The following is a 27,864-nucleotide window of genomic DNA, read 5'->3' as shown; positions in this document are numbered from 1 at the left end:
AAACCCGTAGACTCCAGCTCTCCTTGTTGGACCTTGATAGATAGAGCAATTCCATACAACACTTGCGACCATTACATGTTATAAAATGGCAGCAGTGTCCTCTTCTTCCGCTGGTGATGATTCCGCGTCTGCGTCTGTGTCTTCCTCTGCAGTGTGCGGCTTCTTGCAGTGTGCCACCGCACTCTATCAAGATGTGTTCGCTTTGCATCATGACGCGGATGGTGATGATCACGGTGACGACTACGCGAAAGGCGGCCCTTCCACTGCAGGCGAACGCCTGGCCGCGCATGCTGGTCCCCTTGGCGACTCTCTGAAGGCGCTCAAGGCCGCTCAACCCGGTCCCGACGGCGTTGATGTGCATCCACTCAGCACTCTGCCAGGCGCCTGTTTCAAGGTCGCACAAGACCTGATGCTGCATCTCGATATTATCTCCGGTCAACTGCAGTCTAAGGCGGCTCTTGACGGAATCAGCTTTCGTGACTTGTGGTCCCTTCGCGATGTTGCTGCGCTTGGGACGCGACTTCAGGAGTTGAGCCAGAAATTTCACGATGACGTTGACAACACCTTTGAGTGAGTTGCCATACATGCATCTTAGACAGTCATGACTATTGTGCTGATATGCTGCCTTGCTTAGAGTCCGCCGGCTTCCTCTCCCCGATCTCACTCCGTCGAAGCATAATAAAGACGAGCCCGAAGACAGAGATGCGCTACCAAAGGAAGAGGGCCGAGAAGACAAGGGAAAGCAGAAGATGAGGCGTATTAACATCGTTCCCGGCGACAACAAGTTCATCGAGGTCCCCGTCCACCATCGACCAACGCCAGACTCCATCGTGCACGACTTCATCCTCGACACTCTTTCTTACAAGAGCATGCACTTTCGAGAGCAAGAAGTCACAAGGGCTCATAGCAAGACGTTTGAGTGGGTGTTTCAGCCTTCCACCTCCACCGAAGCAGGAAAGGAGGAAATATCAGAACACCCCTTTTCGATGTGGCTCCGAGGTGATGCTCTTGGCCCCATCTACTGGATTACTGGAAAGCCAGGATCGGGTAAATCGACCCTCATCCGGTTCCTCTTCGATCATGAAGCTACCATGGAGCGCTTGGACTCCTGGGCCGGTGGCAAGCCTGTGCTGACGGCGGGATTCTTCTTCTGGACCAGCGGATCGCGAGAGCAGCGCTCGCAGACCGGATTGCTGCGGTCTTTGCTCCATCAAATTCTCTCGACGCACCCGGAATTTGCTCCAGCAGCGTTTCCGGACCTGTGGAAGAAACTCAAGACATTGACAACGAAAGAACGAGTGGCGCTGCAGCTGGACTGGTCTGTTGCGGACCTTCTGGAGGCGTTTCAGGGCGTCATGGATGCGGTGGTGCCGACGATGAATGTTTGCTTGTTTATTGACGGACTGGACGAGTTTGAGGGCGATCATACGGCGATCATAGATTTTTTCAAGAATCTGTGCTTGGGGGAAAAGGGGCAATCGATCAAAATCTGCCTGTCATCCCGGCCGTGGGCGGTCTTTCAGAATGCATTTGAGTATGCTGTCCCGAATCTGAGACTGCAGGACCTCACCTACGACGACATGTATCGCTACATGAGGGACAGACTGCGGCAGAACACTCATATTCGACGTCTCCTTAAGCATGAGCCCGAAGCCGGAGAAGGACTGATCAAGGCGACGGTGGAAAAAGCTGATGGCGTCTTTCTCTGGGTGAGACTCGCCCTCAACGAAATGATTCGCAAGTTTGAGCAGAACACTGGCCTCGCGAGTTTGTCTGAGGTCATGCAAGCGCTGCCGACGGAGCTGAATGACCTATTCAACCTGTTCTTCTTTGAGAATCAAGACCAGGACGAACTGGCCGAAGCGGCCATCATCTTTGGCCTCATGAATGCACGCGAGCTTGCGGCCGACTTTATCCAAAACGACGCCGCCAACGCGCTCACCCTGTGGGAGTTTGCGTTTGCTCTCAAGGGCAGCGAGGACGATCAGGCTGCGGTATCCGAGGAGGTGAAGCAGGCATCCGCCACCACGGCTCATGAACGCTGCCAAATGGCCGCCTCTCTCATCATGCACCGATTCTCCGGCCTCCTTGGAATCCATGCGCGCGCCGAGTCCGGAAATGCTCGTGGCCTTCGATTTGCCGACAAGAGCGAAGACATGAGCGAAGTGGTGGATGCAGCTGCACGACGAGTCACTTATATCCATCGCACGGTCCGCGATTGGTTCATGGAGGAGCCTGGAGTCATGGATCGTCTCGTCAGCAAGACGCCTGCCGACTTTGATCCTCACTTGCGGCTTCTTCGGTCATATATTCTCCAGATGAAGAACCCGCTTGAGGAAATTGAGCATCATCGACAGCTGGACGAGTGGTGGCCCGGCATTGCGCTGGCCTTGACACATGCGAGATACGTGCAGAAAGACGCTCGGCATCTGCAGCGAGCAATGGTCAATGAGGTGGACAAGACCATTTCCTGGTACTGGCTGCGCAAGGATGATGATCCGTACGACCACTGGGCGAGATACGGGCTGGGGCCGTATCGCATCTTCACGATTGCTGCGCCGTTGTGGCAGCCCTTTTTGTGTCTGGCCACCAAGTTCGGGCTCGCTCGCTATGTCTCGGAGGAAATCCTCGCCCGCAGCGCCGTAGAGGGAAAGCTTTCTGACAAGGAGAAGGAGCTCCAGACGGCCGAATCAACGCCGCTGCTTGCGTACGCCACCGAGTTCCTCTGTTCCCGCAACAAGACCATCTACCCCCTTTCGGACCCTCGCCTGGTCGCGCTGCTCCTGAACAACCAATGCCGCATCAATCCCGGCCCCAATCACCCGTACACGGACTTTTGGACTCAGCAGCCGCGAACGCCCTGGATCACCGTCTTGCGGCACTTGCGAGATGCGCGGAGGAGAGGCTGGATCGAATATTACGATGTTGATCCGCAGGGCACAGCGCGGTGGGCGGAGATTGTGAAGCTGTTTGTGGAGTTGGGACATGCTGATAAGAAGGCTGTTGTTGCCAAGGACAGCTGGGACCCTGAGATTACGGCGGCGGGAGTGATGGAGCTTTTGGAGCAGACGTATTGGGCTGTTGAGATGAAGGAGTTGGTGGACTTGATGAGGGCTTAGAACAGTTATACTCGAGAGTGGCTTGCAATTGCTGGATGCACTGTCCTGTAGCTGTAGCCCTCCAAAGCGGACTTGTGAGCGACCATACTGTTATTAGCTGGTATTTCTAATTTCTAGCTTGTTTGATGACTTTCAACCGTTTCATATGCCATGCTCTCGGTGGAAGTGAAGCACATGATGGAGACAGAACAGGCATGCTTTACCTTCACTCAGCTATACAGAATATTGTATTGGAAGCGAAACCAGCCTGCAATCTCAGCTCCGTCGCCAAAAGTTTCCAAAATCAAGACGGAACGTTTATGGAAGATGTGGGATAATATTCCCTGATGAAGCTACGTAGCTAGATTCCCATGACCTTTTGTTGTAGACAGTGATGGTATGTGTACACCAGTCATTTACCTCTCCTCGTGATTGCCGGACAAATTAAGAGGGTGATATTATCATCTCGAGATGGTATGTTGGGAGATATTTGCTGTATGTGATGCCATCGCCAGTTTATGATATAAAGCCCAGGAGAGCTGCGCAAAGGGTTTTAGCATTTGATGGCGCTAGCAATGAAATATCCGGATCCAAACGGCTTAACACCAATACTGCATCAAATTGCAGATCGGTTCATACTGTTCAGGGGGGCGATGAATCGGACTGGGTTCGTGGCTGTGGCGACTGACCCGTATATTTGGGATGTATATTCTGGTTAGGGTGGTGATGGTTTGTCTAGAATGAGATAGATTAGGGGAGTCTGGTAAAGGTATGAAAATGTTGTTGCGTGTAGGGAGGATGGACTCATTCGTGTCCTTGATGCTGGGTTGGTTGGTGTTGAGCTTACATGGTGGAGGGCGGCTGCTCGGCTACACGCCCGTATTTCTGTGAACAGTGATATATAGGACAATCGAAGTATATAAAGGTGCTGGAGCATACAGGGTTTTGATTTTCTCCAGTCTTATTTGATCTCTTAAACAGCCCCCAGACTTAATAATTGAATTACAATGTCCAAGCATTGTTGAGAGGTTCTTAGCGGCGCCGGAGGAGGTTGTGAGTTTTGATGATGCGGTCAAATTTCATCAGCTGTTGGACAGGATTGCAAAGAGGGCCGATTTCCGGAGACTCGATGAGGCACTTGATCTCCTTGGTCGTCTTCAGTCAGGCTGAATGATCATAATCTTGAGGAAGTATGTTCGTTGGATGGCCGTGCTCAAGTGAGCCTACTTGGCTAGGCAACTTTTCTACATGGTATGATCCTGGGCAGCTGAAGAAGTGAGCCGAGGTGAGGCGGTGGCGCAAGCAATTGGCAATTCAGCGCCGAGCTGCCTCACAATCTGCCTCATTGGGTTAATTTGTTTTCAAATGCCATCCTCGATTGTATTTACTCTTTGTGTCTTGTGAAAGATTCAATCTCAAATTTCCCAAGTTCTACACGAACCAAGCATCACCATCATAGCCAACCCTGCAACCGCAGACGTACGGTATGGGAAAACTCGACATCTCGGGCGACTATAAACCAATCGAAACGAGCTTCCCAAATCAAAGAAAAGCTGTAGCAAACTTCTTGGAACTGATTGGCAATAAGCAAGTTGATCAAGTCTCAATCATTGTCGCCAATGGCCTGGTCTCACCAGATACGCCAAACGAGCAAGGCGAAACGCCTCTCATAGCAGCTGTCACCAATAACGATGCAGCCATGATACGCACACTCGTATCCCTCGGAGCAACACTCGACGGCTACGGAAGCTATTCCGAGGATTACTATGAGACGAAAGCCCAGCGGACAGCCCTCCAAGTGGCAGCCTCACAAGGAAAACTTGGCGTCGTCAAGATCTTGCGCGATCTGGGCGCCGACGATTCGCTCGTTGCTCCATACGGCGCCATTTCACTTCGATAAGCTGCTCAAAACGGACATCGCGAAGTTGTTGAGTATTTACCACTTCGACGGGGCGGTGCTTGGAGGAGGTGGAAGACGACACATGAGAAGCAAATGCAACGCGTTCGGCGTATCTTGGAGAAGATTGGATGTATCCTCAAGTTCTTCGTCTGGACAGTACCAAAGTCCCTCTTGTGGACGATTCCAAAGCATGTCGTGACGACTGTCCCAAAGGCTGTGTTTGTGACTTTGCCAAAGGAGGTGTGGGAGCGCCGACACAAGGTTGGGCCGTGGTGCAAGCGGCAAATCTACAAGTTTCCCATTCGTGTTAAGAAAGTGGCCGATTATGCTAAGTAAGGGATTAAAAAGGCAGGAAAGGTCATTAAGAAAACACCGGGAAAGATATGGGAGGTGATGAAGCGGGTGCCCGGAGCTTTGCGAACCATCATATCAAGGATCGCCACAGGACTCGGCAACATCGGCACCGCAGCTTTCGATATCTTGGAGCGACTGGCGTCATTGGCTCATACGATCATTGAAGCCGTCATGAGCTTCTTCCGGGCTGTGACATTGCGAGATGTTGTCAATGGATTCTGTGCCGTCCTTCGAGCGGTCTTCGTAGACTTCCCTAAGGCGGCTGCTTGGTTTATGACAACTGTCGGCAAAACGGCCTATGAGGTGTTCGGATACATATTGGGGACATTGGGGAAGGTGATATTTTACGCTGTTGATCTAACGATACGTCTTCTCGGCTGGCTGCCTCGAAAGACGTGGGAGATGTTGTTGGGGTGCGGGAAATCGGTGGGCAAAGGGGTAGAGGAGGTTTTGGTGTGGATCAATCCCAAGAGGATATAGATTGATTGAAAGAAGAGGTTGATATATCATAGAATGAATGCAGTGATGGGCTTACTATGGGCAATAGAGTTGTAGAGTTTGATGCCTTGTTATAATACAACATTGACCTGTAAGCTAGACGAATACATGGAATTGCCCACCATCTATCAGCAACGTTGCAATGACATGCCATGGGCTAGGCTTCTAGGATTCAAACAGTAAAGAGTAATTGCAATGATAAATACGATAGCCATCGTCGATATCTGATAAGTCAGAATACCCTGATGGTGACATTGACGGGATTCCACATCCACCCGGACTCGCTCAGTGCCGGCTTTGCACGGCTACGAGCGGGATGCTCGAGCGAACCAGGTCACTGTTCCCAGCAATGATGAGCGCATCAGCCAGGCAGGTCTTTGTTAATGCCATGATAAGCTGCTCGTATGGAGGTGTTGGTCCGCTGGCGGGCGGGATGGTCGCTTTCGATGTCCTTTGTGGTCGGCGTATGGTGGAGCTCGGAGTGGACGATTGCGGGATGATGGCTGAGCCAAGGTGTGATTCACTAATAGATGTCTGTACAACTTCAGTACAGAATAAAGCCTATAGGGAGATAGAGATGGACATGTGCCTCAACGTTATGTCTGTTGTTGCTTGCATTCACATCTCGCGTATGCAACAGACTTGTAAATAGGTTGGCTAGATAGATAGTATTTCCGGTCCACGTCCGAAGACGCCCACCCGGCAGCCCTGCTCCATCTAGATCTCGGTCCTCGTTGGTGTTCCTTGCCCATCGGACATGTGCCGGAGATGCCTGTCAATGCCTAATTCGCTGAGCAACGGGGAAGGGGGGGGGAGGCGGCCTGCTTTCCTATGTTGGACAGAATCATACCTTCTTGCATTTACATGTCAGGTATCCTGCGGTGAGCGTTGGAGATATATTAATGGGGACAGTCCGTCTTCCCCTCTTTTGCGGATCTCGCTGCGACTTTTGAAGGCGATTGGAAGGGAATAGGAGGGTTTCAGCTCCGAGTCGTTCTGCTTTGACTGCCTGTACTGAAGGCATCAGTTCTGGAGGCTCTTGTTGTGATTGCAAGACGACCCAGGTCTCACCCAAGACTTCATTGCAGGGGATGCAGTCAAGCAGCGGTGTCGGCGGCTCTATATCGGGCTCGTCAACTCCTTCAGAGCCGTCGCGATGGAAAGACTCGTGCAAAGAAGAGACTCTAGAGCCCGAGGTCCTCGCAATGGGCAATGAAACAGTAAGCTCCGCGATCAGCCTAAGCGCAAATGCTTCCCCCATCCCTAACAGCTGTGTTTCTGCCAGGCAGACGTCGATATCGAAAGAGCAGACACAGTATCAACGCGATCCGGCGTCTTCTCAAGAATCACCTCGTCATCGCGACGCAAAAAGAAGCAACAATCGGATCTTCCACCTCCGGTAATTCCCATCACAGACCTCGAAAAGTGCATCGTCGGCTGGGAAAGCCAGCAAGATCCCGATATGCCGCTCAACTTCTCCCGCAGCCGCAAGTGGCTCATCACTCTCCTACTATCGACCATCACCTTCATGACGCCGTTTGCTTCGTCCATCATTGCGCCCTCGCTGGAAGCCTTGGAGAAAGATTTCGGCGTGAACGACATTACGCTGGGGTCCATGCCCGTCAGCATATTCCTGCTGGGCTACGCGGTTGGCCCCCTGTTTCTGTCGCCGCTGTCCGAGATATACGGTCGAAACCTGATTCTCATATCCGCGAATGTTTGGTTCTGTCTCTGGCTCGTCGGATGTGCACTCGCTCCGTCACTCAGCACGCTCATCTTCTTCCGATTCATGGCCGGTGTTGGGGGCTCTGGCTGCCAGACCATTGGCGGCGGCATCATTGGCGACATCTTCCCCATCACCGAGCGTGGGAAAGCCATGACAATCTGGATGCTGGGCCCCATTGCCGGTCCGACCGTTTCCCCTGTCATTGGAGGCTTTGTGACTGAGACGATTGGCTGGCGCTGGGTCAACTGGCTGTCTTGCATCCCAGCGGCCGTCGTGGTGGTGGCCATGATCTTTCTGAACCGCGAGACAAACCATCGCGTTCTGATTGCTTGGAAGACAGAGAAGCTGCGAAAGGAACTTGGCATGCCTGAGCTTAGAAGCTGCTACATCGATCCGGATGCTCCCGTCTTGAGCAAGAGGCAGATTCTGCTGCTTGGCTTGGTCCGGCCGATGAAGATGCTGCTGGGTTCTCCAAACATCTTCGGACTGTCGCTTTACATCGCTTTTGCGTACGGATGCCTGTATCTTCTATACAACACCATTCCAACCGTCTTCGAGGACAGTTATGGCTGGAGCTTGGGCATCACCGGTCTGGTGTATCTCACGTTGCTGGTCGGATATGCAATCGGCCTGCTGTCGTTTGCTCTCCTCTCGGACAGCACCGTGATTCGCATGACTGCAGCCAACGACGGCGTGTACGAGCCCGAGATGCGTCTCCCGGACTGTCTCTGGTTTGCCCTGATCCTGCCTACCACGTTCTTCTGGTACGGCTGGAGCGCAGACAAGGCCGTCCACTGGATTGTGCCCATCATTGGCCTCGTGCCGTTCGGCATTGGGATTGTCGGGGTCTTGATGCCTATACAGACGTACATCGTGGATGCGTATCCGCAGTATGCCGCCAGTGGACTTGCCGGATTCTCTGTCCTGCGGAACACGATTGCTGCTTTTCTGCCGTTGGCCGGGCCGCAGTTGTATAAGAATTTGGGCGTGGGTTGGGGGAACTCGGTGCTTGGGTTTATTGCGATCGTGTTGATACCGATTCCGGTCTTGATTTATCGGTATGGAAAACGGCTGAGGCTTCGGTTTACCATCCAGCTATAACGTTGTGCTTTTCCCCTTGAGTCATGACTCTGGCGCTCTTGGCTGTTAAAATGTACAATGATTACTATTTGCATTGATGAAATGCTTCATGGCCTTGCTCTTGTGTTGGAAGAGAACAGCAATGGGATGGCTTATTAAAGATATTCCACATGGAGCCCTGAAGAGCACGACCTGTTTAGTGATTGGATCATTTATGAAGTCCGGCCGACGGGAGGGGATGATGTTTCTGCACGAGTCTATGCGTGCGACACGCTTCTAGTAGCGGGCCCTGGAAGGATTATGCTTAAATCATGATAGAGCCTTCTCACGAGGATGACTATGATTAGACCGACGCCCGTACAGGGGGTTCCGTGGTCGTTTCGCTTCGTCTTCGGGAATCGCATACATCCTGGCTGCTTCTATTTAGTGGTTCACGCATGACATAGTAGCCCTATCATGCTTGGATGAGTTGTCTATGTATGTTGGTTGTAGTACAAAGTAGCTGTGTGCCCCGTTGTTGATCTTGGCTACGGTTCGGTTTCTATTACTATTTCAGCTTACGGACGCCTCAAAGGTTTTTGAAGCGTCTGCCCATGGAACTATCAGGCTGGTATTGCGCTGGCTGTCTACTAATTGGATACTGATCCACAGATATTACACGAGCTGGTGGGCTGATCCATGGCCCCCTACGTCTCCATCGTTCCGCACTTGATAGTTGCTCGTGAGGTTGACGAAACTGTGACAAATTGTATAGTTATAGATTAATCCGTCCTGCTGACGGGCATGGCCTTCCATTTGTATCGGCGGTCGTCGTTTCTATTCCCGTCTTGAATCTCATCCGCCCTCTGGGCTTCAGAACAGCAATTCAAAGAGGCTCGGCTACAAATGGCGCAATAATCATGCCGCTGCCAGTCTTTCCGCCGGATAGAACGATTTCCGATTCGCAGTCATCGCGGAAACTTGCCTTGTTAGTCAACCAATTGGCCCATACGACGCGTGAGGACACAGACTATCACAGCAAGCAGTCGTAGCTAGGCTGCTTACTTCGACAGGGGTCAACACAATGCAAAGTCGCAGACACGGATATGCTAACGAACACAACGGCTGGTTATTGGACAGCCAACTTGATCTGCTCCATGTCGTCGTTGCGAAACGGATAGACGGAAAAGCGAGTTGCGTATAAATAGCAACCGAATGGTCAGAGGACTGGCAACTCGATCCTCCGCTAGGCTCCATATAGTATTGATGCCCCATGCCATGCAAGCAGAAAATCAGGTTGCGATGCTATGTAACGAGAGAGAGAGAGAGCACAGAGTTGCGTTGAGGCTCTGCGACCTAAAAGCTGCCAACCTCGCTTCGGTGTGGGCAGCATGGGCTGTTTTTGACACAGACATGCTGTGCGTGGCAGGGCAGTCATCTCTCTGAAGCCCATGATCGGAAAAGCAAAATCCGGCCCCTGCCAGAAGCTTCACTTATACATATCGCAGCCATGTCGCGGCTCCGGTTGCTCAACAGTCGAGAAGTCAGGTTCGAGAAAGCGCGCCAAATGTCCGTCGACGGAATCCCATGGCAGCCCGGCGTGTGGAAGCGAGCACCATGGAGAACCATCGTCGCCGTCGCCTTGTGGGCGTTGACGTGCGGGATGATTGCGCTGGTCCTCGCCATGTCCGAGGACAAAGAGACGAACCAGTGGCCGACGCACAACAGATACTTTACCGTCCCGGTGCTGCTGTCCCTCATGGGCGCCGTTGCGGTGCTGTTCCTGGCCGTGGCCAACGCCGAGGGCTTCGCCATCTCCTGGTGGCTCAAGGCGCTCAAGGGGACCAAGATCAAGGAGCTGCACTACGACCTCGAGGTCACCAGCAACCTGCTCATCGGCTTCTACCGACCAAAGCTGTTCAACTGCGTGGGCCTGTCGTCGCTCATCGCACTGATAGTGGGCATCGCCGTCGGTGCTGTCCTCCAGAAGGCCTCGGAGACGGTCAGCAAGACCATCGGCCCCTATTCCGACATCGTCCACGTGCCCGTCCTCAACACGACTCTGCCGTCCAACTTCAGCGGATGGGCCGGCAGCGGCACCGAAACGTCGCTGTTGATGCCGACGTTTGCGAACGTGTACCGGGAATACTCGAACCGCAGCGTCATGACGATGCCATCGAGCTGTGGTAACCAGACCTGCTGGCTCCGTATCCCCGGGCCCGGCTTCGATATCTCCTGTACGGATAGCGTTGTCGACTACGACTTTACAAAGATGGCGGCTGCCAGGGGCGACAAGATCACGACGTTCCGAACGAGTGTCGACTGGGAACCGTCGCAGGGCGTGGAGTTTCTCAACCACATGAACTTCTCTGTCTTATACAAGCCTACGCCTGCATGCACCGGACAGATGGTGCAGCACAACTGCGCTCTGCGGGCTGCTGCTGTCAACTACGACATCACCATCACCAACGGCAGCATCACCCTGGATCCCTGTGACATGTCCACGAACACGACCATCAGCATCACCCAGTTCGACGACTGGCAGCAGCTGGCCTCGGGAAGTGTCGGCGCAGGAGGATTCTTGACCATGTTTGGAGGAATCGCCTCCGTTCTGCAGGCCCAGTATAATTCGAACACGACGCTTAGGATTGCTGTCATGACGAACACCCCCTACCTTGTCTCTGCGGTCGGACAGGCGGCGAGCACATTCCTGACCTCGGAGATTGGGGACTACGGCAACTGCTCCATGACGTGGTCTGATCCCAGGGTAGACATGATCAACAATGTCCGCGAGCTCATGTTCCGCAGCGCCCTCGCGGTTGCGAACCAGACCGGGGCACCTCCCATCCGATTCAAGCCGACGGCCGCCCTTGTCACGAGAATCGGGATAGTGTATGCTGCCCATTGGAAGTTCTTTGCCATTGCCGTTGGATGCATGGCCCTGCAGGTGCTCACCATCCTCTGGCTCATCTGGGGCTGGCAAAAGCTGGGCAGACAAGTCTCGCTGGATCCGTTTGAGATTGCAAAGGCCATGGGGGCGCCGCTGTTGAATCACGGATCCTCGAACAGTTCGGCGAACCAGATTCTAGACCTCCTCGGTGATAGACGGGTCAAGTATGGAGAGTTGGTGGACGGAGAACCAAAAATCTCGGGGGAGTCCATGTATCCTCGGAATGGTTATACTGAGGTCAACAGCAGCGATCCTGATGCTGCTGGGCCGGGTTATATGTCAGCTCAGGGTACGGACTTGAGCATGGCATCCAGAAAGACGTTGGCCATTGACGTGGTCGAGAGGGTCCTGGAAGTGAGGCCGGGGGTTCGTTATTGAAATGTTGGTGGAGAGGTCTAAAGAGTGCGCTTCTCATGTTTGTGTGATGCAAATTGGAATCGCCACATTGGATCATCTCCTGCTTCATTTATGCTATGTTCTCTGCCTAATCTAATTGTCTACCTGCTTCGCTTACTGTCATGATGGCTAACCGTCCCTGTAGTATCATACTGGCGTAGAGAACTGTAGCTCGGCGGGGGTCTCTGGAAGTCAAGTCACTCTATGTCAGTTGGCTAGGATTGATTGTAGTCATCACCATGCCGCTGGACGTTTATCAACCTCTTGGATGCGTAACCTGATAGATCAACGGTAAGCATCCTATTTCGATAGGGCAAAACCTGCAAAAAGAAACATACAACAGCCGGTGTTCGCCAGTGGTCACCCACCTGACTACTAATCTGCCTCTCATTGGCTTGACTCTGGGAGAGCAGACGGGATCCCGTATTCTCCAATGGATATGGTCGTATGTGCTCGAACGGCCTTGCGAAAGGGCCTATCATGATATTGCGGTTGACGCCCTTTGCCTGTCAAGGTATGCCATGTAATACGGGCAAAGCCATTTTGTGAGAAAGGAGACTGCCGAGTACATACACGACGAACAGGATAACGACAGTAGCTTTGGATCAGTGTGTTTGAGCTCATGGATGTGTTAGCGAGGCACCTCGATGCCGTATTTACCGTAGTCAAAGTGCTCCAGACTCGGGATGCACTCGGCCCAACCGTCATCAATCTCCCCCAGTTGCCACTCGTCTCCAATCTCAATCAGCCCTGTCCTGCCAGCAAGCACAAGCTTCTGCTTATCTTGGTACTCAGCCGCCAGATCCGGATGGGGCACCCAAACAACCCTCATACCGGCCCTCCTCCCGGCTTCGACCCCGATGATGCTGTCCTCAAAGACCAAGCACTCGCTGGGCAAAATGGGTGTTTCGTCGGGTTCAAGGGCTGAGTTTAGAGCCTGGAGAGCAAGCAAATAGACGTCGGGTGCTGGTTTTACTCGACCCTTTGGAACGCGTGGGTCGTCACCAAGTATGCGCTTATCTGGCGGGAAGAAGTCGAGAAGTCGTTTTGTTTCCGGCCGTGAGATTTTCAGCTCATAGCTGTGAGTCCTGGTGCTCGACGCCAATGCCAGCTCAATCGGCTTCCCTAGAGCAGCACTCCGTGCCCGGCTGAGATTCGATAAAAGCTTCTCTGCGCCAGGCAGCGGCTCACAATTCGGAAAGAGCTTGTGCATTTGTTCCCTTGACTCACGGGCGAATTGCTCGCGAGAAATGGGCAGCTTTGCCCAGTCGTGGAAGACGTCGCTATTTGTGGAGTCTGGTATGCCCATGAGCTGAGCTCGGATGGACCGATTAAAGGGAGGCCGAGAGTACTTTTCCAGCAGCTGGTTTGTAGACTGGGTGATAATATCTTCTGAGTTGATGAGGAGGCCGTCCATGTCGAAGATGCAGGCACGGATTGGCGGGAAGCTGCTGACAGTCTGTTTAGCTTCTGCCGATGCTGGGATCTGTTGACGACAGCTGACACCCCTGCTAACATTAGACCTTGCCTTTGGATACCATGTGGAAGGTAGGTTACTTACGTTGTCTCAACTGGCGCCATGATTGCCAAGGTAGTTGCTATCTGATATTGTCAACGTCGAATTGGGTGGTTGAGATCCAGTTGTGGCTTGGTTCAATGTTGTTCCAAGGCCGAGCTGGGCACGGAATGCTGATGAGATTCTATCTAAATACGACCAATCACGACAACTTCATGGAAGCAACTAGCAACGGCACGAATCGAGAACTGCTCTCCACCTGGGAAGAACACTGATAGAAACCCCTCACACGTGGTTCAAAGACAAATCTGACGCCTCTCCACATATGAAAACGTCTAGCGCCACACCCGACGTCAAAGCCAAGGCTCAACGCCCATGGTTCATATATAGTGAGAAAAAGTTGGGGGCGAGACATGGCGGATGTTGTGGAGGGTCACCAACAGCGAGCGTTCCTCGGGACAGGGGCAATAGCGTCAGGTCCAGCCCCGTACTTCAGTGAGCTTGTCGGCCTTTGGCATCGGCATACAAACTGCTGAGTCTATATCATCTTGACCGTTACAGTCTTGCCGTCTTCAAAGAGTTCGCATCGCTCACCAGTGGCGCTCGAATGTGACCCGATGCCAATCCTCTCATACGCCCCCGGAACCGGCGTCGACGGCTTCAGCACCAGAAACCAAGTCTCCGGGCCCATCGTTTTCATCTTGCCCCTGGGATCATACCTCCCAGTATAGGCAATCCAAGAGAATAGGACAAGACAAAGTAGCCCCTCGTCTTGAGCCTTACTTTCTTCATGTTGACAGTTTTCCTCCCCACAGCTGAGACCTTGGCAATTGCTGGACAGACTTGCAAGAGTACCTGGCTGATCCAGGGTTACCTCGGCGGAGAAGGAGTTTGCAGACTGCACAATTGCTTTTCCTTTCCCCTGCGATTCTCGCGCGGCTCTCAACTGCACAGGCGAAGCAAGACCTGTCAGCACGGCTTCGCCGCTCGTCACGGCGCTTGTTTCATCATGCTCAAGCTCCCTCTCGCACGAAACACTCTCTATCCTGACGAGGTCTATGAGTTCGGGCGAGTACTTCCAGAGTGGCAGCGGCCGATCGAACTCGAACTTGACGGGTGCCTCGACAGAAGCCCACGACCAGCTTGGAATCCGCAAGTTCTCGTCTTCCTTTGCTTCCCCTTGTTCCTTGGCATCAGTCTTGCTGCTGTCGAGGTCCCCCGGTTGTGAATTTGGATGTTGGACCGTCCAGGTGAGGTCGAAATGAAACTCGCGTTTCCACAGACCAGCCAGATACTCTTCAGCGTGCCCGCCTTCTTCACCTTTTCCATCTCCCGGAAGTCCTTCACGAACGAGCTTTGCCAGCCCAGACACCGCGCTCAGTCTATCCTTTCGACGGGAAAGAGAGCGCTGCGAGTACTCTGAGACAATATCCCTCCATCTTCTATAGGGCGTCTCAGGATATCCCGCACCTCTGCGCATATAGTTATAGCCGTGGAACTCCTCGTACCAAGGCCGTGCAGGCTGCGGATGTGATATCGCCACCTCTGCTTTGAGGCGTTTGGTCTTGAGGTGTGCTCCCAGTCGTCCAAAGCCAAAGGGCTGGGGCCTCCACAGGATGTGGCCACATTCGCAAATTGTCCGACAGAGACACTCCCAGATCATCTCATCTCCGGTGAAGCATAGGCGGCGACTCGGTAGCAGGCTTTCCTGGAGACACCAGCCTCGCTTATCCAGGGATCGCTTCGTGTCTTCTTCTTTCTCCTCGTTGAAATCGTCGTCAACGGGTCGCAGAAAAATCTCCAGAGGTGGTTCATCCGGGCTAGATGTGACGTCTGCTGTAAAGTGTTGCTGCCAACCAGGTTGTCCAAACGTCTGCGCACCTAGGAATCGTGATTTGCAGCTTGGTGGCTCCAGCGCCGCAATAGTGAGACGGGAGTGAAGATAAATGCGATCCATCTGCGACGCATCCTCAAGCCAAGCGACCGAGTCATCTTGGATGATGCATAGAGAGTCTACCCACAAGTAGGGGATCTTGAGCCCACGGCATACGGCAATCGCATCTTGTATAGCATAAGGCATCTTGGCGAGAGGAATAGCCTTGTGGTGGGACTCCACGTTGCCCGTCGTTGTCTGTAAGATGCCTTCCGTATCGGATCCCCAGCAGTAGCTCAAACAAGCATAAGGCGCCACTGAAGACGGCTTGGATAGAAATGGCTCTTGGGAGCTTTCCTGAGAAGTAACGTCTATGAGCATCCTGGGCATGAAGTCTGCGTTGGGCACTTCACAAGCATCGTCATGTTCGATGCAGTGCGAGAGCCACTGAGCCGCTCGGTCCATTGCTGCGCGTGATGATGAGTCTGGGATGACTTGGAGGCTCTGGGCACGAGGTCGCCGTAGTATGTTGCTGGAATTCCTATCTTCTATTTCGTACATTGGCTCATCTAAAAGATGTAAGTCGTGGTTTGCTATGGTCTAGAGACGGAAACAACTTCCTAGCACCCACCTTTGGATCTGTGAACCATCTGGAAGGTGGCGACCGGATCGCCATCATATGACCCATGATAGAGTTGGACCATATATGTCTTCCTCTTGGTGAGGCCAATAAAGCATTTGCTGTCCGTGTTGTCTTCTATCCACCCGGGTTTGAAGTTGGACACGGCCTGCAACAGCAGTTTGCATTCAATGCATTCCGCGGAGGCGTCGATGACGACCCGTAAGGGCGCTCCAGCACCGAATGTATTGCTGCTGCGATTGAATCGTTCATGGGGGCATCTCTTAGTAGCCTCCACATCGTCTAAACTGCTGTAGTCCGAGTCCCAGTCCGACATATTGAAACCCAGCAACACGCGATATCTGACGATCGAGAGTCTCTCGTCCGATGGTATGCAGTTGAGAATTGTGGTGGATGAAATGATTCCGGTCAACTACATCCCACCTTGTGATCCCACAGTCCCCCAGGCCGGAATTGCACACGATGGCAGCCTAGTTATACGTGTAAAACCCCTCAGCAGATGATGTCTTGATGCATCCCATCCCCACCGATCAGGCTCACAGCTAGCACTGCAGCTCTGCATGGAGCCAATGCTAGCTAGATTCATCCTTCAAATTCTGCCTCGTTCAGCGAGCAAAAGGCTGGCCAATGAGTGGCCACGGTGGAAGGACATCTCACTCATGATCCTTGTTCACTGAAATCCAACCATCCCGACACTTGGCTCCAACTGTTCACCTCAAATCGAGCTTCTACCACATTGGTCCACACGACAGTCCTATCAAAAAAGCCTTGGCTAGCTTCTGTAGTACATGGATTCTCACCCTTCCTTTCTTCGTTCAGAAAGTGACGACTGGTCGCCGCCCCGTACGTCGCATTTCTCTTCGAGAAACGTTTCCGATGAGTCTCTTGGAACACCAAACACCAGACCACCAAGCCGAGAACAGAACGCTCGTCGGCCTTCTGCCAGGAACGCCAGAAGCGAAGATGAACTCGATGTCCAATATGGGGGAGGCCCGATACCAGCGCCTCAAAACTCGCGGGAAATCCGCCGAAGCAGACGGAATTCCCGCGCATCAGATGCATCAACATGGAAACCACCACCACTGAAGGAGCAATCAAATTTGAACAGCCACCTTAGTGGCGGATCCAACGTTCTCGAAGGAATTGAAACCGATGGCAAAAGAGCCGGAGAACTTGAGGAGGCCGGACTGGCTTGGACGGTGACTCTACCAAGTGACAATGACCAAACACGGCCGTACACAAACCTCGCAGAGGCGAATTCAGTCTGGAAAGCAGAAAAGAGCTGCGATAGGAGGATCGGAACAACAACCCTTCAATCTATCTATTCCATATCGTGTTCCATGGGCGAGAGAGGACTGCCAAAGGTCACACTCTTCTGTCCTCAAGGTCCTGCGAAGCACGAGGAGGACGTTTCACCAGTGCAAGCCAGATGGCTGTAAGTAGCCTCACAACATTCCCAGAAGCAATATAGTCTCACCGACACTCTTCAGCCATATCGAACGTCCCTCTATGAGCATCAAAGTTCTTGAAGTACGAAGCGCAGCCTCGTATAAGTACCATGACGCGTTCTAACGTGCCGATAGAAACTTGTCATGGACTGCCCGTTGATCAACAGGGATATACAAAGAGTTGCGATCCTACTGCTGGAAGCCGTCAGGGAAACGTTTCTCAGGCATTCGGAGCACGGCGCGTACGTCGAACCCGGCTCAACGATGCGGTGCGTTGGCCATCGCCACCAGCTGCACGACCCGCACGGCCTCGTGGTTACGGATCCCGTAGTCTTCATTGCTTTCCCGGTTGTGGAACTGAACTCGTCGAGGGATCATCCTGGATCCAGCGAAAGAGACGAATACCATCCTCGAAGTTTGCTCCAGAATCTGTACGGATTTGATGTGCTTACGAGCCGTGGCAAGCAGGACGTCCTCCACAAGATGTCAGTCTGCAGTCAACCAAGCGATACATTATACGTCAACCAGCTGTGGTGTCTGATGATAGGCTCTGACATCTTGATCACCATGTCAGGCCGGCCTGCTGATAAGCTGCTCGGTGAGACGATTGAGAAGCGCACCGACTTCTTCAGGCAGCCGTTGAGAATCGAGATTGCTGACATATATGGCTCTCGGTACAGCATGAGCATATCAGTCAAGACGACATGGGTGGATCTCTTCCGGCATGTCATGTTTACTATTTTCGGCAATCTCACCAAAATCATGGACTACGAGCTCGCGGATGAGGCGAGCGAGATCGTGACGGCCGATAGATGGGTTGATATCGCGAGATCAACGAGATCAGGGCTGCTCAAACTTCATCTCGTCAAACGGAGACTCCCAACGTCGCGCGCTTCGAGTGTTTCTAGTCGAAAGAGCAGTCGCTCCGGCATCAGAAAACTATTAATGCTGGATCAGGCACGTCGTGACGAAAGCCGCGATTCGCCACGCTTTCACACGGGAAGCAATGATGAGAACTCCTCAGCCAGCGAGAGATCCGCCCCACTGAAGAAATCATCGAAACCAATTGGACCTGCCTCACCGCGGTGCCGAGCATCTTTGACTGATCCTCCCACGTCCAAAGAGTTGACTGAGAGGGGGGAACGATACGACACGACGGAGAGCGAGCAACATCCACACCCAAGTCCTCCCAGCCATGGTTCTCATCTTGATGATGAGGTAGAAGGACGGAGAAAGTCCCATGAGGGCGATGCTTCACGACACGATTCAGGTGCGCTAGTGCTGCAGCAGCTGTCGCGAACAGATACCAGGGATGACGATGACGATCACAAGCGACCTCTTCCCTTGGATGACCATTATTCGAAGCACAACCGAGAACTTCCCGAAGTCGATGCAGAAGAGGCAAAGACGATCGATAGAAGAGCAAGCACCGTGCAGACCGAAGAGGGAGATTCGCATTTGCCCGACGATACCGAACAAGGGACTTCCGAAGAAGCAGCTCCAGAAGCCATCCATCCTTCGCCGATCAAGGTCAATAACACTCAGAGACTTGATGCTCAAATTATTGATGATACAGTCGACTCTGATAAGCAATCTGTCAGCCAGCCAACAAAACCGATTTCGGGGTATCGAAAAGTCACGATAGAGGATGAATCCAAGGCAGAACCAAACGACGTCAATAGTCGCGCGAACAAAAGTCCGGATCGTGACTCCTGGCTATACGAGTTTATCAATGCAGGCGTTGCCAATGATGAAGTGCTGAAAGATGATGAGTTTGCCGATCGACCAAGGGCGCAATTTCGCCGCGCTCGAGCAAACACGCCGCACCGAAATTATTATATCAACATGCGCCGGAGTTCCTCAGACAGGCGGTTTCGTTCGCAATCACGCTCATCTTCAAGCTCAACTGACAACCCATTCCCGCCACGGGGAAGAAGTCCTACGCAGAGAAGAAGACTTCCTCGGAGGGATGACGCACACTCGTCCCGAGAGTCTTCTGCATGGCGTGGTGTACGGTTCGACTCACATAGTCAGCACCCTAGTGGACGGGACAGTCTCGACATGTCACCGTACGGTAGTTCGAATGCTACAAAAGTCGAAGACGCCAGGGCGAAAGTGGTTGCTATGCCGTTCCTCTGCTGGAGGCGAAGCGGCATGTCGGACACGGCTTCATCTCCGGAAATGACAGACCAGGAGTTGATCAAACTTCTTGACCATATTGACGAACAAATATCTGAGGACGCAGTTGGAAATTACTATTTGAGGGTTGCAGAATTTACAATGGACGATGTTGTATCAAGACATGAATGCCTTTACAAAGCCGTCTCAGTTAGTGTTGGGGTGAACAACCCTCCAACACCAAATATCGAAGGGATTACAGACCACTCTACTCCTAGCACTAATGAAACCGGTAATTCAACGATATCCTCCCCAGAACGAGGGTTACATGAGGATACAAGTTCCAGTCGCACGCAAGCTCTCGGCCTCACAAGCCACGACCAGACGATCGTGAAGCAACTGGTTGGAATGAGCCAGCAGATCGTTTGGCCATTTATACCAAACATTGGCGGCGCGGTAATCCATACTCTGATGAAGCGATTCTGGGGCTGCGTGGATTCGATGTGCCTGGTAAGCAATTTCCTCAGCTCCGTTATCATGTTGATGGTCGGGCCAGTCTAATGCTCGCGCTCGACGGCAGCAACTGCTCTGGGAAGAGAACGAAAGAGGCCACGATGCTCAGCGCAAATACATCATACGCAATTTCTCGAGCCAACCCAAGGAGCACAACGTCCAGACGCGGAAGCCATTACTGGACAAGGTGCATTATTTACAGTGTGAAGATTGTAATGCCGAAAAGCCGTATCCTTCGGCTGAGAGTGCTCTGGAGCATATACACGAAAGGCATATCGAATGCCCGCATAGTGACTCGGATAGGCCGTACGATGATCCCTGCTATGTGCGGTTGCAACGGATTTGGCACGACGGATACCCTATGAGAAGCTCAGAAGATGGACTCCTCGGCATTGTCACTGACTTCATTGACGAGCTTTCCGACATCAGCGTTTGTGTGAGAGAACTGCTCGATATGACCGCGCGGGATTCATCGTCGGGGGACACGCCTCCTCTTTCGGTCAACATCATCCACATTTTTCAGCAAATTGTCGAAATCTTTGTTCTTCGCTCAAAGCAGCTATCTCTCATCAACCGGCGCCGAAGTCTTGCTGCAGAAGGGCCCCAGGACAACATTCAGCTGATCCAGCGCATTGATCAAAAGATTGAGGAGCTTCTCTCACTGGAGACTGACGCAAACGAACGCATCATCGACCTTTCTGAAAGCGCCAAAAAAGACATCTTCATGTCCGGAATTGGGCCAGATTTCGAGATGCCTCAGGCGGAGACTGTTCGAGTTCAATTCCTTGCCTTGGCGTTTATGTCGGCGAGTCAGAGGCCTCTGTTGCAGTCGCCTCACATAGGCCGCTTGTATGCAAATGACACGCTTCTGCAGCTGTATAGGGATTACACGTCCCGGCTTCACTTTCAGGCGAACAATCGACCAAGAAAACGCGTCTTCTTGGATATTCATGGCCTTGAGGAAGAGCTCCAAGCGTTGGATAAACTGTTAGGCAGCCAGGAGAGCTGTGTTTACAATGTACTAACTCTTATTGATCCTCTTACCTCTCGGTACACGACCGAGACTCGACTGAGAGAATTCCGAGCAGAACTCCAATATGGAAATAATCTATTGCGTGAAATCATTGACAGAAGACGAGAGATTGAGCATTTAGCGACAAGGCTACGCATTCTCAAGGATCAAGTCAAGCAAACGATTGAAATCATGGAAGAAGACCACGGCAAGGCCATCCGGGTCTTTACGGTTGTTACCCTGTTTTTCCTACCCTTGTCGTTCGTTTCAAGCTTCTTGGGAATGAACACGGTGGACGTGAGAGATACCGAGTATAGTCAACGGATCTTTTGGATGACGGGAGTGCCGGTTACGGTAGCGGTCCTGTCGGTTGCTTTTGTATATGGCTACAAAGGGGAAGAGATCCTTGACTGGATAAGTCACACACTACAGGACAGAAGACGTCGAAACCGATCTGTAAACGAGAACAGATATGATGGCTACCAGGCATCGCTCGAGCCGGGATGGGGTGAGTGGAAGCCAGCTACAGCGACAAAGCAACACATGGTCCATCGACGGCGCTTGACAACTCTTATGAGGCGAAAATCAAGCGACTCGCCTAACGATATTGAGAATTTGAAGATGAATGATTCTGATGGGAAAGTCTGGATGGAGAGACGGAACACGGACGACAGCTTGGCGCCTATACGGCGGAGGCTGTAATTAAATGATCTGGTTTCAAGAAAGGGCGCGTGTTGGTTGCGGCTCCTCGTATCCGGGGGGGTTACAGCCGGAGAATATCTCGCTGAAGGTCGGGCTTGTGCGCCAATAATAGCCCTGGCACGGGGCAACTGGTGTCCCAGGTGAATTTCTAGTGGTGGGCACATTTTCAACGACATTCATACCTACGACTCCATTATGCAGTGTATCCCGTCTAGAGCGATACTTTCTAGACCCAAGTGTTGCCGCAGCACATAGAGCATCATGTGCCTTAGGTGCTTCTCATTGAACGACGGCCAAAGCTCTTAGTTTTGGCCTTGTTTATCAGTGCGGCAGACCCCGAGACTAGTGTCAGTGGTGCATCCGTCGCTCGCCGGGGTAATGCTTGGCAGCGAGGGTTTCTCCAAGACACATATGAAGGTTCAGACGCTGACACTACCTTTGGACTCACTCTTCCGCTTTCAAAAGCCATTCAAAACGACGCCTTGTCAGTTTCTTCAGCGCTTGTTTCAGAGTTCCTTCCGATTTGCAACTCTCTTCGACCACAGTCAACTGGCACCCTTCGAATACATTCACAACGAAGGAAACGCCACCTGTTATCAGTTACACGAGGACAAGGAAGTTTTCAAGCCGCCATACACTCCTTGCCGCCTACGTACTACCCCAGATATAGAATAGAGTCCAAGGGGTTTGGGGTAAATGTGACTCCGCAAATCGAACTACTAGCCGCCGATATCCAGGGGAAATTGTTTCTAAGCGTCGAGTCGGCCTCTGAATCTCCACAATTCGAGAGTGGACTTTGTAAATCCCCCTTGGCGCTCAAGCTGGGCGCTTTCATGTCCAGTCAAATGAGTCTCAGCAATGGGTCTCATGCTCCGCGGCTCTTTGGAAATGAGCTGTCACTTGAACGGGAGTCTCTCACGGCGTCTAGAGACATCACTCCGGTAGGTCGACCCATATTTGCGTACTGTATCACCGGCTGAATATCCCTGGGCTGACGAGCTAGTCGCTTTTCCTGCTAGGAAGGTAGCTGAAGTCTAAGAACACCCCTGCTCATCGAAGTATGTACGTTGGTGATGTCCTCGAGAAGTTCTTCGTTCCGCAGCAGACGAAGGAATACGAAGTAGATCAACTAAACTGATAATGACCCAAAATGCTGTGAAACTGCGGAAAATGGCGCAGAGCGCGGTATACCCCCTAACTTGTGGCATAAATAATAGTTTTATATAGAGATATATAAACCTACCTTGGCCATCATCATCGGTCATTCAATCTCACTCATTCTTGCCTCCTCTCAGCACTCGGTTACAACTTTGAGTATCATTTTGAGTATCGAACTATTCTTCTTTCCCTTTCCGTCCCTTTTCAGCAATCATGGGTTGTTCGCATTGTCGCTTCTTAAATCTGCCTTGTGAAGGTGGTGTGCCATGCATAGAGTGTGAACGCGAAGGCCTTCCGTGCGCTCCATAATCTACTGAATATGTGAGTTAAAATGGCACTCTCTTGGTTGAATACTCCGTAGACTATGGGCTTGAACTAACCATGCTTTTTCATCAGTTCACTACCCAATTGGATCGCCTTCACCCATCGGAGGGTTGACGGAGCGGTCCTTTACGGAAACCCGTCATTACACATTAGTTGGCACAATTTTTGGATGCGCCACAGGATGATCAGTCGAAGAGCATGATGGAAGATCTAGAGGCCGAATTCATAATAAACTAAATGTTAGCTGGATGGTTCCAAATACGGCTTTGCCCAATCCTTCGCGTGCTAGAAGCTATATTGGAGTATTGTTTATGGGATCAACAACTGTAGGAAGAGAAATTGCAGCCTCCAGGCATTGAATGATACCTCTATCTACTTTGGTGATATATATATGGGCATTACTTGTGAGTCTGGCAGATGGATAAGCTCCCATCTCATAAAGGGATTATATGTAGGTTGGTGGAGGCTCATCACAATCTATAGCTCCCGCAACACACAGCTGGTTAACCTTCTATTAGTTTTGCAAGGAAATGTTGTTTCGCATCAAGTCTTGGCAACGTTATGGAAATGGTGAACATATCTTTGTGAGACGGTGGTATAACATTTTATTGAGTATCCTTGCTACACCATGCGGATAAAGAGCATGCTGACGACCCAATGGGTGTAGACAACTATATTTGTATATCATTACGAAGCCAGTTCAGACATATTTAATGATATGAAAGTCTCCCCTTTGTGTTAACCATAAACGCCATGTAGAGTTCAGGGATCATCTGAAAAATACCAAGGCATCGCGTCTGTTACTAGGAAAATGAGAAACTCAAACCTATTGACGCAACCATGGATACTAATTTCTATGGTTGCTTGTAGTCGAACCAATAGTGTCGGTCTATTGGAATCACAGCCTCCAAGAGGCGGAGTTCCGTTCAGAGGCGTAGATCTAGGTGCCAATTGTACTGAATTTGGTCGCCTAATGGAGATTTAGATGACCTTCCCATCATACACAATTCCTTTCTTGCCATTGGTATGTGTCTTATTCTCTCGTATGGGGCCAGTTTCTCGAACAACGGGTCGCGTTCCCCTCCCCCAGCATCAACGGCCCTACTGGCAGGCGCCTTGCTTGGAACGGCGTAATGGATGTTTGCGTCTTTGAATCCCCGAAATTATGCTTAGATATATCAAGTATGAATATTGTAGATCGCTATAGGGCGCTATAACAGTTACAACAATCCTATTTCCTCAATTGAATACCATGTCGATATACTCACTCCACGCTACTTTCTCTACTGAATCCGCCAATAAGTGCTCTCCATCCTCTCTCCAGAATCCCTTCTCCGGTTTGCTCTCCGAAGTCGGCTTCTGTTGCGTGGTCTCTGCTCTTGCTCTTGTTGGCGTCAGGCGGCAATTTGTCCTGTCGCGTGGCTTCTGACATCACAGCCTGAGCTCTGCCGGGTCCCATCTTCTCTCGCAGAATTGCCCGCCAGTCTCCTGGGCTGGGTGCATAGATGGTGTGAAGCAGATCCTTTGCTTCTTCAGACAGCTTCCAGTTTTCCCCTTGTTGGAAGTACACAGGCAGCTGGACAATGGATTCGATTTTCTCAACAACTTCGCGGATCTTGGCCTCGGGAGCTTTGAACACTTCATGATGGCGACCACCACATGCTTCGCATTCCTCGATCAGGAACTTGTGATTATAAAGCTCCGCGTGTATAAGCTTCTCCGCTTTCCTCGCTCCTTGGAAATTGGTCTTGGACTGATAAACCGTTCGTGAGTTCTTCCGGAAACACGCCTGTTGGCCTCGCCTCTTGGCCGTGTCTCCACCCGTGACTCCAACCTTGAAGAAACCGGGGGCGGCGAGAAGCTCGAGGACGTAAATAGAAGCTTCGTCCATGGCGGCAGAGCTGGGACGATCGTGGAATGCTCTCAACACCATGGTGTAATCAGTCAACGACAGGGCGCGTGGAAGATTGCCGATACCAAGACCGGGGATCTTGGTCCCTTTCTTCCGATAGCGGATTTCCTGGTCTTCCGTCTCGTCCACCTGGTGGGATGTATCGATTTTGGTAGCCGCCATTTGGGAGATGATACCCGTCATCAGAGGGTCCTCGTCGTCTTCTGGTGCACAGTACGAGTCTGGCTCATCGCAGAGAAGAGCATCTGGGGAAGCACAGTGGAACATTTCCTCGCTGCTTTGAGACATGGCCGGTGAGAAGATGGCGTCGACGGATGAAGCTGGAGATTCTACTGGAGAGTCTAGCGGGAATGCTCCGGGCAATGCCCATCGTGGAGTGGAAGCAGTTGCTAATCGCAGATTCTTCCACTTCTTGAATGCTGTCTCAACAGCTTTGCGATGCTTAGAGCAGTGCGTGTAGGTGACGAAGAACTCGACATCTTGGTAGAAGCTTTCCGTTTCAGGGCATTCGGCCATGTTCTGGAAGTTGGAGAACAGGCTCTCGACCTTTTCCCTTTCACTCTTCTTGCAGCTGCTGTTCAGACACCGATCTCTGGTCTTACCGACCAGACCACGACATCGGATAAAGTCATGATCATCGCCTGGGTTGGGAAATTTGTCGATGTCTGCTTGTATGGTAGCGAGGGCTTCAAAGACTGGATTCTGGGTCATGATTGCGGTAGCCATTTTGTAAAGAGATAGGTGGAGTTTGAGAGCAAAGCAAGTATTGAAGATGTATGGTGTTGATGAGGAAGGTTTATGGGAAGCATATCAGGATATACTTGCACACATATATATACCTAAAAGTAGGACGTCCTTGGGTCTCAAGAGATGTCATTCAGCCGGCAAGAAGCTGCATGGATATTGCACTCTGCCACGCTATCTCCAGAGTTCTACAGAAGTCGGTCGTCCATATAAGGACGAATATGAAACGCCTGGCCTCAGTATGGGGCGATGTTACGCAGCTACTCCAAAGAGGAAGCTCAAAAGTCGGCCTCTTGGTCCCGCAAACAGGAAGACTTCTCGATCATCACTCACTCACCCATGTCATCGTCGTTCGGCTTCGCCGCATATTCAAAAGGACGATCCCCTGCGGCATGGCCAGTTGCGCCATATGTCGGGTGTAACGAAATTCAAAGCTCCAGCCTACGTTTAAAACCGATGTCCAAGCCACACCCACCGACTTGAATCATTGAAAAGGGGGGGCCCGTGCCGAACCTCTGGCCACATGGCAATGCTACCCTACTAAATTCGCCGGATCTCCATTGGCTAGTTGTCGAAAGCATTGAGCTTCGACCAGGGATCTAGCGTTGGACTATGTCCAATCCGGGGTGCTGTTGACCCCAGAACCAACAACATCTTCAACGTGGTCATCTGCTGAAGATTGCGATACTTTATTGGGGGCGGAATGCAGGGCTCGAGGCTGTGGAGGACCATCAATCATACAGTTACAAGGAAGAAGATACAGTTAGTCGTATATTATTCGGTGTCGCCGGCATACAATTGCGTCATATCAGGATGAAAAAAACAAATGCTCCCACACGGCAGTGAACACTACAGAGTCCAGAGTACCTCTCGAAGATATCGTTGTATCAATTGTATGGAAGACCATTCTTATATTGGGAAGTTCGAAATAAAGGCATGGACGCACATCAATTCCAGACTATATGTGCGAGACTGTTAATGGCTGTGATGGCCTACGTATTCCACAGGATCGACGCTTAGCGAACGAAGCCTTGAGTATCTCGTCATACCGTAACAAAGTACGACATTACCCCGGAACAGTCCTCCCTCAAAGAACGTGGACAAAATATGACCAGTACATAGTCTATCTCATATCTTCCTCGTCTCTTCCCCTGCCGTTTTGCCCAGCTCTATACCGCTTCTAGCCAGGCGACTCCGCAAATGCAACACACCATGGTAGCCTCTCAAGGAATATCATTGGACTGTTGGCTCAAAGCTGTTGGTTCAACCCTTTCGATGTAACTGCATGCAAATGAAAGGATTCTGCAGAGCTTCAGCCTCGGAAACATGGAGGAATTTCATTCTAGGATGGTGATAATCTGCCTTGAATCTCCCCCACTTGCTCCCTAGGCAGAGTTGAAGATTGTTCATGTGATTGAGAGTTCGCACTCCGTCTTATTTGCGATCCTTGACGAGGCGGCTGAAGAAGAGGTTGAGAAGCGGAGCGATTATACCGTTCATCCATTCATTTGCTTGCTCGCTTTTCTCCTCGTCCGCATTGACTTCACATCTCGGTCCGCTGTACGTATACCCCCTTTCCGATCCTAGCCCAAAGCACCAGCCTCCATGGATGTGGAATCGAGTCTGATTAGGAGGGCAACTATCGGAGACTTTGTGAACAAGGTTTCTTTCATTGGCCTTATCTATGGCAACACAACAGGTTAATTAAGGGAACTTGATTATGATGTGTCTTATCCGAGCGGTTGTCTCCTATATAGATGTCGTCTGACGGCCATCCAGAGCAAACCCTATTGTCTTAAAAAAAAGGCTTGCTAGCTTTCCTTACGTAGTACAGGAAGAATCCCTATTATTCCCGATTCCTAAGGGATATGGTAATAGACAAAGCGGAACAATAAAATTTTTTCCATTTATTTTGTGGAATTT

At 51.5% G+C, this 27,864-nt stretch overlaps 9 protein-coding genes across 9 annotated transcripts; 6 read left to right on the top strand and 3 right to left on the bottom strand.

Moving 5' to 3' along the window:
* Positions 1-85: 85 nt before the first annotated feature.
* On the top strand, positions 86-3,119 carry CCMA1212_005505 (uncharacterized protein; the record flags this gene model as incomplete). The annotated part of the gene is made up of 2 exons (XM_073702762.1): positions 86-570; positions 635-3,119. 2 exons carry the CDS (start codon positions 86-88, stop codon positions 3,117-3,119), a joined length of 2,970 nt encoding a protein of 989 aa, XP_073558965.1.
* A 1,465-nt stretch (positions 3,120-4,584) lies between these two features.
* Positions 4,585-4,998, top strand: CCMA1212_005504 (uncharacterized protein; the record flags this gene model as incomplete). Its single annotated transcript, XM_073702761.1, has 1 exon — positions 4,585-4,998. The coding sequence occupies one exon, from the start codon at positions 4,585-4,587 to the stop codon at positions 4,996-4,998; it is 414 nt and encodes a 137-aa protein (XP_073558964.1).
* Positions 4,999-5,091: 93 nt separating this feature from the next.
* Positions 5,092-5,832, top strand: CCMA1212_005503 (uncharacterized protein; the record flags this gene model as incomplete). The annotated part of the gene is made up of 2 exons (XM_073702760.1): positions 5,092-5,330; positions 5,433-5,832. The coding sequence occupies 2 exons, from the start codon at positions 5,092-5,094 to the stop codon at positions 5,830-5,832; spliced, it is 639 nt and encodes a 212-aa protein (XP_073558967.1).
* Positions 5,833-6,941: 1,109 nt separating this feature from the next.
* CCMA1212_005502 (Efflux pump vrtL) lies at positions 6,942-8,677 on the top strand (the record flags this gene model as incomplete). The annotated part of the gene is made up of 2 exons (XM_073702759.1): positions 6,942-7,070; positions 7,136-8,677. The coding sequence occupies 2 exons, from the start codon at positions 6,942-6,944 to the stop codon at positions 8,675-8,677; spliced, it is 1,671 nt and encodes a 556-aa protein (XP_073558966.1).
* Positions 8,678-10,145: 1,468 nt separating this feature from the next.
* On the top strand, positions 10,146-11,963 carry CCMA1212_005501 (uncharacterized protein; the record flags this gene model as incomplete). The annotated part of the gene is made up of 1 exon (XM_073702758.1): positions 10,146-11,963. The coding sequence occupies one exon, from the start codon at positions 10,146-10,148 to the stop codon at positions 11,961-11,963; it is 1,818 nt and encodes a 605-aa protein (XP_073558969.1).
* A 649-nt stretch (positions 11,964-12,612) lies between these two features.
* On the bottom strand, positions 12,613-13,562 carry CCMA1212_005500 (uncharacterized protein; the record flags this gene model as incomplete). Its single annotated transcript, XM_073702757.1, has 2 exons — positions 12,613-13,432; positions 13,543-13,562. 2 exons carry the CDS (start codon positions 13,560-13,562, stop codon positions 12,613-12,615), a joined length of 840 nt encoding a protein of 279 aa, XP_073558968.1.
* Positions 13,563-14,035: 473 nt separating this feature from the next.
* On the bottom strand, positions 14,036-16,326 carry CCMA1212_005499 (uncharacterized protein; the record flags this gene model as incomplete). Its single annotated transcript, XM_073702756.1, has 2 exons — positions 14,036-15,939; positions 16,002-16,326. The coding sequence occupies 2 exons, from the start codon at positions 16,324-16,326 to the stop codon at positions 14,036-14,038; spliced, it is 2,229 nt and encodes a 742-aa protein (XP_073559255.1).
* A 472-nt stretch (positions 16,327-16,798) lies between these two features.
* Positions 16,799-21,803, top strand: CCMA1212_005498 (uncharacterized protein; the record flags this gene model as incomplete). The annotated part of the gene is made up of 4 exons (XM_073702755.1): positions 16,799-17,445; positions 17,501-17,540; positions 17,594-20,086; positions 20,133-21,803. The coding sequence occupies 4 exons, from the start codon at positions 16,799-16,801 to the stop codon at positions 21,801-21,803; spliced, it is 4,851 nt and encodes a 1,616-aa protein (XP_073559254.1).
* A 2,746-nt stretch (positions 21,804-24,549) lies between these two features.
* On the bottom strand, positions 24,550-25,923 carry CCMA1212_005497 (uncharacterized protein; the record flags this gene model as incomplete). Its single annotated transcript, XM_073702754.1, has 1 exon — positions 24,550-25,923. One exon carries the CDS (start codon positions 25,921-25,923, stop codon positions 24,550-24,552), a length of 1,374 nt encoding a protein of 457 aa, XP_073559249.1.
* Positions 25,924-27,864: the final 1,941 nt, after the last annotated feature.

This window comes from Trichoderma ghanense (genome assembly GCF_004382785.1).
Source record: "Trichoderma ghanense strain CCMA-1212 chromosome Unknown scaffold_5, whole genome shotgun sequence".
Lineage (NCBI taxonomy): Eukaryota > Fungi > Ascomycota > Sordariomycetes > Hypocreales > Hypocreaceae > Trichoderma > Trichoderma ghanense.
Note: the sequence above shows the minus strand (reverse complement) of the source record. Positions and strands in the feature narration are given on the sequence as shown.